Genomic DNA, 10,554 nt, shown 5'->3' with positions numbered 1-10,554 from the left:
CTGCTGGGAACCTGGGCTTCACTCTGATGCTGTCCCAGCTGGTGCTGGGGTGCTCCGAGCCCTGGTCTGTGTTGCACGCGAGTGGTACACTGGGAGCAGGCACTACAGCTCTCTTACTAGAGGTGCAGGTATTCCTGCAGTGTAGCGCCAGCCCTGCGGATTTATTCCACCTCTTCATCTGCCTTCTCTGAAAATCCATTAGAAGCTGCATTAGATACAAGAAAAGGCAGGGAAACAGGCTGGCAGGCGCTGGGTTTGAGTTTCCCAGGTGAGGTATAGATATGTCTCCTAGGCCAAGCTCAGTGGTCCTACAGCACGTGTCCCATCTCAGGGTGGGGGGACAATGCATTAAGCTGTGGAGCTGCTGTTGCCCTCTCTGATCCCTGTGCAACAGCTCTTTTCCTTCCAGGTACAAGGTAGAACCTTGAACCTGGCTCACCCGGACCACCCCTGTAAGCTTCCTGCCTGGAGGGCTGCTGTACTGTGCTGGAAGGGAAGCACGAAGTGTCTGCCCAGCATCCCCCTTGTTGGTGCTCACTGGGGAGCGAGCATCGAAAGCTAAGGAATGCGTCTGCTATGCCCTGGCCATGGGAGGGGTTTGGCTGCAGTGCTGGCAGAGGGAAATGCTGCCTCATCCCCTTGGTTGCTAAGAAATAATCTCGTGGCTGGGCAGCCCCACAGGCAAAGGATCTGGTTCTGGTTCTGGCTGCAGGCAGCAGATCACAACCTGCTTTTCTGTTCCTGGCTGTGCCAGCATCTGCTCTGTGGCTGCAGGCAAAGCTGCTCCTTCCTTCCCTGCCCACCGTCCCCTTGCCAGCCTCACACCACTAAAGCCCTGGCTCCTGCCGCCACTGTTTTGTCTGTCCCCTTGCACAGAAGGGCCCTGTTTTTTGGGGGATGACAGTCAGGCAGCGTTAGTGCAACTGAAAATTGCACCGAATAAATGCAAAAGGAGGTCTGTGAGATGCCAGGAGGTCTGAGACATCCGTGAGCAGCTTTTAAGGGCTCATCTATCAGCCAGGGCAGTATCTAGTATCCTTTGCTAGCACTGCTTGTCTGAGGGGGTGAGCAACATCCACTTGCTCCCTGTTTCCCAGGTTGATGCAGTGATGAAGGCCAGCGGGGTTTGGAATATAAGGTGTGGTCTGTCCTTGTAGGAAGGTTTTCCTCTGAAGCCTGAGCACCTGGATTAGCCCAAATGTGGTTTGGATGGGTTTGCTTTGTTAAACACTAGGGTTTGCTAGAATCTCTGCAAGGAAGCATCAAGAGCAGTTTTGGGTTCAATGTCCAGGAGCTTGCTTGGCTATAGAATGGGTTGCAGCTGGGGCCCTTGATCAGTCTGGTGTGCCCTGGAGGGTGCCAAGTATGCTCAGCTTCTCCTTGCCATGGCTCTGTGGATGGTGACTGTCCATCCATAGCACAGTCACACCCTCTCAGCCTCCTGCCTTGCTCTGAGCTGTCTCCACCATGACTTGCAGATCCTGACTTCATCCATGAGAGGTGCCTCGGCCCCTGCCAGGCTCTGCAGCCTTCGCTTTGCTTTGTGTTTTGTCTTCCACCGTGCTCTGCAAATGCTAATGAGTCCTCAGCACCTCGGCTAGATAAGGGATCCCTGTTCCTATCTCGCAGATAAGGAAAGCAGCAGAACTTGTTTCAAACAATCTCCTTCCTCCCCCACAACGACATGGAGTCTGTGGCACCCACCCCTGCAGCCTGTGTGTGCCTCTTTCAGTAGGGGTTGTGAGGGGTTCCTCTCTTTGACTGGTCCCCCGAGAAAGCACAAGAACATTGATGGCTGTGAGGCTCCAGAGCTGAAGCAGCTGGAGAAAAGAGCTGGATGCCATTGCTGTGAACACTGCAGCATGGAGGGAGCAGGCAGCGAGATGGGATGTGTGCGCTGTGCTCTCCCCCAGCCAGAGAGATGGGTGCCTGATGAGCCTGCAGAGCGAGTTCAGTTCTCCTTTCCTGCGGTGCCAGCATGTCAGTGCTGTTGGAGCAGGGGTGCTCCGTACCTGTGGAAAACCGGGCTGGCCGTGGGTTTGTGCTGTAGCACTTGGTGCCTTTGAAGCTATATTTAGTCAGTGGCATCTGTGGGTGTCGAGTGGAGGATTTTAGGGGCTGTTTGGAAAGCGCTCGCTCTTCCTACACTAGCAGGGAAGTTTTGTGGCAAGCTTTGTGCTGTGGAGCTGGGATTCTCAATGAGGCGCACGTGGAATAAGTGAGGGACACATGGAACTGCTGTTGCTTATGGGGAGAGGCTGGGGAGGAAAGGGAGGATTCGGGCACCTATCTGAGAGCTTGGGGTGTCCTGGGGGTGAAATCCCCACACAGGAACGTGGGGAAGGGGAGCACACGTGGCTCCGTCCGGCCATGCCTGACTCTGCCTTGCTGACACTTCAAAGCCTGCAGCTCTGAGCAAGGCTGGGCTGGCAGGATGAATCACAGGTTTCCAGGTTAGCAAGGGGACCGGTTTTGATCATCTAGGCAAAGTTGTCCTTCCTTACGCAGGAGATCAAAGCCAGCTTTGAGTGGGGATGGGTAGGCTGCCCAGGGTGTTTCCTGGGACATCCCCACAGAGCCTGTGTGATTCCTCAGGGCTCTTCACCTCCCTCACACCCTGGTCCCCCACCCCAGTGAGGGCTTTTGATTTAAACCAGTGGAGTCAGCAGAAATGCTCCTCAAGGCAGGGGCCAGCATGTTCTCCTCTCCCTGTCATGGAGCAAACCCTTATATGTGGTCCTCATGGGGCTGATTTGTGTTGGGTGGTGGTGGTGCTGCTCTGCTGGATTCTGTCAACCTGATCCACAGACCTTGCAGCCAGACCTGGGAGGAAGGAGAAAATGAGTCTGAATTTCTTCTGTTCGTAAGGAGGTGGTGTGTGAACAGGAACCAAGACACATCATGGTGGAGCTGAGGTCTTGACTCGCTGTAGGTCCGTGGTGGTCTGAACCCCAACAGTTGCATTCTGATACCTTACAACACCCTGGAGACACTCAAGGGCCTAAATACTCTTGCCTGTAGCAGGATTTAGGCACTTCCAGATTTGGCTCCTTCCCTCCGGTAAACTCACTGCCCCGTGCTGGGATGCACTAGAGATCAAAGCACAAGGCGAGCAGCACCCATGTGCCACAGACTGTGTGTCCCTGTGTCAGAGCCCTTCTCTGCTCCCTGGGGAGGGCCAGCCACACTGGTGGCGATGGGCCTCGCCTCTTCAAGGGCATGTTTGTTTTGCTGTGCATAACAGCAGATCAAGTTCTGCGTGGTGCTTCACAGAGCAAGCTGAACTCGCCACCCCTCCTCCCCGGCTGGCAAGGGGAGCTAGGCCAGGGAGTGCCTTCCTGCAGCAGGATGGGGGTAAAGGTCCATTGCTGGGCCGCTCACATGGATCAGAAGTGTTCTGATCTTGCTGTAGCCCTTCTGAGATCCAGGTCAGAAGCTGGCTCTGCGTTCTGTTCACCTTTTCCTCTTGGCCATCCTTTGCTGAAGGGGGAGCTGGCTTGCTTCCCTCCAGGGCTAACACTTCCACAACCCCCAGCTGTGCTCTAACAGTTCTGTTCTCCTCCTCTTGCAGAACACACAACTCCTGCGAAGGTGGTGAGGGCTGCCAACCCGAGACAGAGGAAGGGAAGCAAGGTAAGGCTGTGCCTTCTGGCCCTCTCGCTGGCCTCCAGCTTCTGGTGCCCTTGGCAGTGCTCCATGAGCAGACTGCATGACAAGCCTGGTTGTGGAGGGTTTATGTACTGGCCTGGCCACTTGCAAGAAGAGCATCCTGATTCTCCATCCTTCTTCACTGTTTTAGTGGTCTTGTATGTTACCTGGACTGTTTTTTTGCCCAGCTAGGCCAGGGAAGACCTTCTCACCTCCCTTCTCACAGGGTGGCACTTGGAGCACGGTCCTGGATGTGGAAACCCTCTTCCCTCCACACCAAATCCCTTTGGAGCTTAGCCAGTGCCCTGCTTTGCAGTGCAGACAGGGCGGTGGTGTGATGGAGCGGTGTGTCTGCAGGTCCTTTCTTGTGCAATCTGTTCTTTCCTGGCACACAGAGAGTCAGGGTAATTGATTTCAAACAATTCGACTACTTTGGAGGAACCAGGGCAATCTGTTCCAGGGATCAGCATGTGATGGAGGGACAGTTGCTTCAGAGGATGTTGCATGCAGCTGGGGCACAGCTAGGGACACGGGCTGTTGGTGTTGGCTCCCAGAAGCCAGTGAAGACATATCTAGAACTTGATAAGACTTTCCTTATCTGGACCACATCAGGGAGAGGAGGGCCCTGGGGATGGAAGGTGCTCCTGCTTGAAACAGGCACAGCCTTGCACTGGAAGTGGTTTTCCAAGGAAATCTGTCTCTTGGGGAGAGGAACATGACGTCTGCATGTAGAGATGTGATCCAAGAGACTTGATGACTCCAAATTAACTTGGAAGTAGTGACCCCATAAGGGCAAGGAGGTCTTTCTGTGCCCAGATAAACTCGGTGCCCAGCTGTGATCCATCATGTGCCTGGGCAGCCTTTTGGGTCCTTTCCTCTCTGAAACCTGGAAGAGGCAGAAAAGATGGTAGTGGCCAGGTCATTTATTTAGCAGAGAAGTGACTGGTGGTCCCCTGTGTGGTGTCTGGAATGAAGGAGCTAACATCACCATCAAACACCTGCTTGAAGTTTCCCACCAATTCTACTACATTATCCCTTTGCTCTGTTGTTGCCAGCCCTTGGTTGCAGTTGGGCACTGAGGAGAAGCTGTGCCTGGCTGCCCCCTGCCACTAGGTGGAGGCAGCTTCTTTAATGGGATATAGTTGCTTCAGGTGGATTTAGGATGCTGGAAGCTGTGTGTTTTCCCTGTCCAAGGGATGGTGCCTGTGATGAGTGAGTTAACTTGGGCAACTTGGTGCCGAATACTGCTGTTGGGGCAAAATGGTGGGAGCTGAGAGGCTGGTAGCTTACAGGGCTGCTGGCAGCCTCAGTACAACCCCTTGTAGACATAAATTTGCAGTTATTTGGGATGGATTTGGGTCTCTGCTCAGGTGGGGACAGGGGCTGTGTATATGTATGTTTGGATGGCACCCCCAAACCTGGGACAGCCGTCTGCAGGACAGTGGTGGCTGTGACTGTGGCTCTGAGGGCTTTTGCCTGCTGATGCAGGGAATGGCACCTTCAGCTTGTGCTCTAACAAGACCTTTCTCTTTGGATACAAGGTTGGAGACTTCGGTGATGCCACAAACTGGCCAACGCCAGGAGAGATAGCCCACAAGAGTGTCCAGGTGAGATCACCTCACTCCTGTGACCAGGATAAGGCCCTTGCCAACCTCCCTGTCCCTCTGGAAGCATGGGCTGAGCTCAGGCATTTGGGGTGCTGAGTGTCAGTGCGGAGGCAGCCAGGAATAGAGTGCAGGGTGCAGGGGATTTCCTTTTAGGGCTGCTCTGTGTGTCCAGCTCCCTCCCTCAGTGCTATTCTGGGAGCCTGGAGCCCTGTCTAAACCCCTGGGCTGGGTGCAGCAGGTAGGGCAGCTTCCAGACACGCTCTCCTCAGGGTGCTCAGTGCAGGAAGAGGCCTGGGCAAAAGTCAAGACTTCCACAGGAGAAAATGCATGAGAAAGGGCTGGCGTGCCCGTGGGCATGGGCTTCTCCTGCTCCAGACATGCGTGTTGTTAAACCTTTCTATTTTTAAATGCTGCTCTGCCAGCTTCTGGCTGGCTGTCAGGCCATGAGGTTCACCTCACCCTTTTGGATTGGGGCAGTCTGGTCCCTTGTAGGATAACCCTGTCCAGGAGCAGCAGGCCTCCCTGGCAGTCCATCTTAGTAACTTCTGTGCCTGGGGTTTGTGTCTCAGCTCTGGAATTCCCGGCTTCTATAGAGGCCCTTGCCCTGCTCTTTGCCAGGAGCAGGACAGCTCTAGGGGACACAGAGCAGGGATGCTTCCAGCCTAGGGCAAGGTCCTCTGGTTCATGTTGCTGCCGGGACAGCTGGGGTCTGCCTCCAGCTCTTCATTTCTCTCACATCTTCCCTCCACTGGTGTGTCTCCAGCAGCCACATAAAGCACCATCCCTTCGGAAACTGCCTGTCAAGAAAGACATGAAAGAGCAGGAGAAAGGGGATGGGAGCGATGGCAAAGAGAGCCTGAAAACCAAATCGGATGAGTCTGGGGAGGAGAAGAATGGTGACGATGACAACCAGAAGTCAGCCCAGAAGAAGAAAGGTAAGGCAGGACCTGGTGGGGACAGTCCCCTGGGCTCAACACGTCTCCCCTTCTGCAACCCTCAAGTGTCCACTGCCTTCCCTGGGGGCCTTGCTGCAGGACATGCTCGCAGTGCAGGGACAGCGATGGTGTTTGCAGGCTTCAGGGGGGCTGAGTGTCGTTTTGGGGGACCGTGGCCCAAGTAAGGGTGTCTGTGTGTCTCAGAGTGTGGCAGTGGTCTGCCCTTCCATGTGCACTCTGGAGGTACAGAAGAGCCCTCACTGTGGGTTGCATCAGCCACAGTTGACACATGGGCTCAGTCTGGCTTGAGCCTCAGTGAGCAGAAGGGGATAGAGGAAGGACAAATGCAGTGAAGCAACAAGGGACTTTTGTGTCATGTCCCTCCATGCCCAAGAGTTCTGGTTGGAGACTTTCTGCATCCAGTCAGGCTTGGAGGGATGTCTGAGGACAAGGTCGGTCCAAGAGGCCCTGCTGCTTTCTCCCCTCCATCTGTAGGGACTATGTGGCAAGAGGGGACTGTGGGGGAGGAAGCAGACGCTCTCTGAACCTGTGTCACACCCAAACCCTGTCCTTTTGCAGGCAACAAACACAAGTGGGTCCCTTTGCAGATAGACATGAAGTCAGAGGTGCCTAGGGACAAAACGGCCTCTCGGAACAACCGGCAAAACGAGCAGCACAGGCACCCCTCCAACAACCGCAGCGAGCTGAAAGGTGGGGGCTCAGCAAGGGGACTCCTCTCCCTGCCCTGGCCGTGGGGCAGAGCAAGCCCTGATGCCCAGGCATGGCACAGTGGGCACCCTTCCTGCATTCAAAGCGCTCTGGGTGCAGCGGGCTTGTTCCAGGAGGGTGTTTTCATGCTGTAACGCTCCTCCTGCCCCTCCTTCCCTGTCTGCTGCAGGCTGGCACCCGGACAACAAGCACGAGCGCAGCTGGCAGGACCATGATGAAACCTCCAGCGTGAAGAGCGAGGGAGGAGCCGTGCGAGGGACCTTCCGGGGCAGAGGCCGGGGCCGGGGCAGAGGCCGTGGCCGGGGCAGAGGAGGTGATCCCTGGATGCGTGCTCTTGTGACAGCAGGGAGCATGTGCTGAAGTGTGCATGGCTCTATGTGTGTGAGACCTGCGGCTCCAAAGCGGGCTGGGGAGGGCAGAGCGCTGGAGGGATAAAGGGAAATATTGTGGCAGGCCATCCCAGCTGGTAAATTGAGCTGATTTTAATGAAAGCAAATTATTCTTTCTAGTATTTTAATAAAGGCAAATGCCTTTCTGCCACTCAGGCCATGCTCCTCCACCTGTTTTCTGCCCCTTGCAGTACTCCTGCGTGGAGGAGTTGAAGCATGCTGATAATGTGTAGGCTTTATGTCGAGAGCCAAGCAGGGGTCATGGCTTGGGTGGGGATGCATCTACACTGGCATTTGACAGGGCAGTGTCTGTGCTAACCTTGACACAGCTTCAGTGTAGGGTCTCTATGTGCCATCTGGGCTGCCCAATTGCTCCTGAGTGAGAGGGCTCCTGGCCTCTCTTTGGCTTGGTGTGTTGAAGCTTCACTGAGATCTGTGGCAATGTCTGAGAGCAGGAGGATGAGGGATGTGGGTGAGTGATGCCCCATTATGGGCTGCCACGGGTCCCCAGGAGCACTGCAGAGGGAGCTATTTGTGCAAGAGTCTAGCCCTGTTGAGCAGATCCAGGAGCTCTGTGCTTGACCCTTCCTTGTGTCCCACAGGGCACTTTGACTACCAGTACGGGTACCGGAAATTCGAGGGCTCGGATGGCTCCCGCACGCAGAAGTACGCCAGCAACATCACTTACTACTTTGACAACATCAGCAGTGCTGAGCTCTACAGCGTGGACCAGGAGCTGCTCAAAGACTACATCAAGCGGCAGATGTAAGCACCACCTCTTCTCCTTGCCTGGTTGTTGGTGGGATGCTCACAGATGTCCTCCCTGGGGTCTGGGTATCTAATCCCGTGGGTAGGGTCAGAGCCAAGGTGTGTTGACTCTGCTACACATCTTACAGCACCAGCTTACCCTAAGTCTGGGCTCCACCAACTGTCTCTTACCAGCCTTGCAGTAGCAGAAGTGTGGGGGATTACTTCCTATGGGGTGTCCAGAGGAAGGTGGCTTTGGAGCTGCCTCTCACTGATGCGTTGTCCATACAGAGAATACTACTTCAGTGTGGACAACCTGGAGCGAGACTTCTTCCTGCGCCGCAAGATGGACTCTGATGGTTTCCTTCCCATCACCCTGATCGCCAGCTTCCACCGGGTGCAGGCGCTGACCACTGACATCAGCCTCATCATCAAGGTGAGGGCAAGGAAAGATAAACTTTCCTTCTTGCCATTTCTGTCTGAGGCCTGGTTTTGAGATGGGCTGTGAGTGAGATGAAAGTGGAGCCTTCCCTCGTCCTTTACGTGCTCCTTTCTCCTCTTGGTCCTCTTAGGGAGGAAGGGCTGGGGCTGAGCCACTCTAAAGTGCCAAGGTAGGGCCCTAACTTAACCAGGTATCCCTTGGTTCCAGGCTCTGAAGGACAGCAAGGTGGTGGAAATTGTGGATGAGAAGATCAGGAGAAAAGAGCAGCCAGAGAAATGGGCTCTGCCTGGCCCCCCTATGGCCGACTACACACAGACTGACTTCTCGCAGTTCATCAACTGCCCTGAGTTTGTGCCCCGACAAAGCTTCCAGAAAGAGACTGGTGAGCACTGGGGATGTGGAGGGGGCTGTGGGATGTGGTGTTGGTACTGCAGCAGGACTGGGACCCCGAGAGTCTTCCCCAGGGCAGGCCTCTGTTGTTTGCTTTCTTTTTGGAGGTGGGAGCTGGTATAGGCTCTGTCCTCAGACTGTCAGAGCGCTGCTGCCTCTACATGGGGAAACATGAAAGAGACTGAGTCTGTGGCTTTTCCTCAGTGGGGGCTGAAGGGATTCAGGAAGGGTTAGTCCTGCTGGAAGTCACTTGGCTGTGCCTGGGAATACTCTGCTACTGCAGAGCAGAGGACACTCATGAACCCAGCTTTTCCTCAGTGGTCAAGGAGGTGCTGAGTACAAATGGGGCAGCAGGTATGGAGCTGACAGCCGAGTGCTGGGGAAGGCTTTGCTGTCCTTCATAGGCTGCCCCCTGCTCCTGTTATCCCATTCCCTGGGGGCTGTCAGGAGTCCAGGGCTGGGCGCAAGAGGTCTTCTTGGTACTGTTGCAAGAGTTAGTTTTGGCAGGAGAAGATCTGTTCCCACTGGCTCTGGACTGTCTTGGGAAGATTTCTCTGGATGATAGCTAGTCCCACAGGCTGTGCCGTAATAACTCCCTCTTTGGTTGGGTGCTTTAAGTACACACTCCCCCAGGCTCCATTCCTCCCTCTAAAGCACCTTGTGGCTCTTGTTGGCTCTAGAGTCTGCTCCTGGCTCCCCGCGTGCTGCCAGCCCGGTCCCCACCAAAACAGAGGAGGTCAGTAACCTGAAGACGATGCCCAAGGGCCTGTCCACAAGTCTGCCAGATCTGGATTCAGAGACATGGATTGAAGTGAAGAAGAGACCTCGGCCCTCCCCAGCCAGGCCCAAGGTAGATGGTGATGTAGGAGCTGTTGAGGTGGGGGTCTCCCGGTTGTCTGTGTGACTTGAATCCTAAGTAGGCAGGTTTCAAATCAGATGGGGTCTGTTTGTCACAGGACTGATGTCCTAGTCTCTCCTGGCCCCATCTGACCCACTTTGGAGCTGATCCTCAGTGGTGTAAATAAGGTGTTCTCCATAGATGGGCAGCTTCTGGCTGTGGTAAAGAAACAAGAGGCCATAGCTGTGTCTCCAAGCAGTACGTTTGTGTCGTTGTGTGGTGTTTATCTTGTGTCACCCTTGTCCCTCTACCTGTAGAAACCAGAGGAGTCAAAGACGCCGCAGCAGCAAAAGCAGAAGGACCAAGATGAACCTGAGGAACTAGATTTCCTGTTCGACGAGGAGATGGAGCAGATGGACGGCCGCAAGAACACCTTCACCGACTGGTCAGACGAAGACTCCGATTACGAGATCGACGACCGGGACGTAAACAAGATCCTCATCGTGACGCAGACACCTCCTTACCTGCGCCGGCATCCTGGTGGGGACCGGACTGGCAACCACACATCCCGGGCTAAAATGAGCTCGGAGCTGGCCAAGGTCATCAACGATGGGCTGTACTACTATGAACAGGACCTGTGGACAGAGCAGTTTGAGCCAGAGTATTCTCAGATCAAGGTGAGAGTGGCTTATTTAAGTAAGGGAGTGCATTTGGGGCTCAGGGAGCCTGCCTTGGTGTGGGGTGGAAAGGGCAGTACAGCAGGTTACAGCCCACTCATAGGTAGAGCTAAGCCAGAATTAGTCCTCTTGCAGAGCTTGGGATTCTTGGC

The 10,554-nt window shown here is 54.9% G+C and overlaps 1 protein-coding gene across 1 annotated transcript in view; it reads left to right on the top strand.

Annotated features, from left to right (window-relative positions):
• The window catches only part of LARP1 (La ribonucleoprotein domain family, member 1), a gene marked incomplete at its 3' end in the record, with an annotated part of 23,797 nt that overhangs the window by 8,787 nt on the left and 4,456 nt on the right, over positions 1-10,554 (top strand). Inside the window, exons 2-11 of the mRNA XM_010021965.1 lie at positions 3,572-3,633; positions 5,190-5,255; positions 6,019-6,190; positions 6,770-6,901; positions 7,089-7,232; positions 7,911-8,073; positions 8,347-8,491; positions 8,705-8,879; positions 9,568-9,737; positions 10,043-10,402. Coding sequence (XP_010020267.1) covers positions 6,067-6,190; positions 6,770-6,901; positions 7,089-7,232; positions 7,911-8,073; positions 8,347-8,491; positions 8,705-8,879; positions 9,568-9,737; positions 10,043-10,402 — 1,413 coding nt within the window. The remainder of the gene's footprint in view (positions 1-3,571; positions 3,634-5,189; positions 5,256-6,018; positions 6,191-6,769; positions 6,902-7,088; positions 7,233-7,910; positions 8,074-8,346; positions 8,492-8,704; positions 8,880-9,567; positions 9,738-10,042; positions 10,403-10,554) is intronic.

Source organism: Nestor notabilis, unplaced genomic scaffold (genome assembly GCF_000696875.1).
Source record: "Nestor notabilis isolate BGI_N333 unplaced genomic scaffold, ASM69687v1 scaffold18239, whole genome shotgun sequence".
Taxonomy (NCBI): Eukaryota; Metazoa; Chordata; class Aves; order Psittaciformes; family Psittacidae; genus Nestor; species Nestor notabilis.
This window is presented reverse-complemented; position numbering and strand designations above follow the sequence as displayed.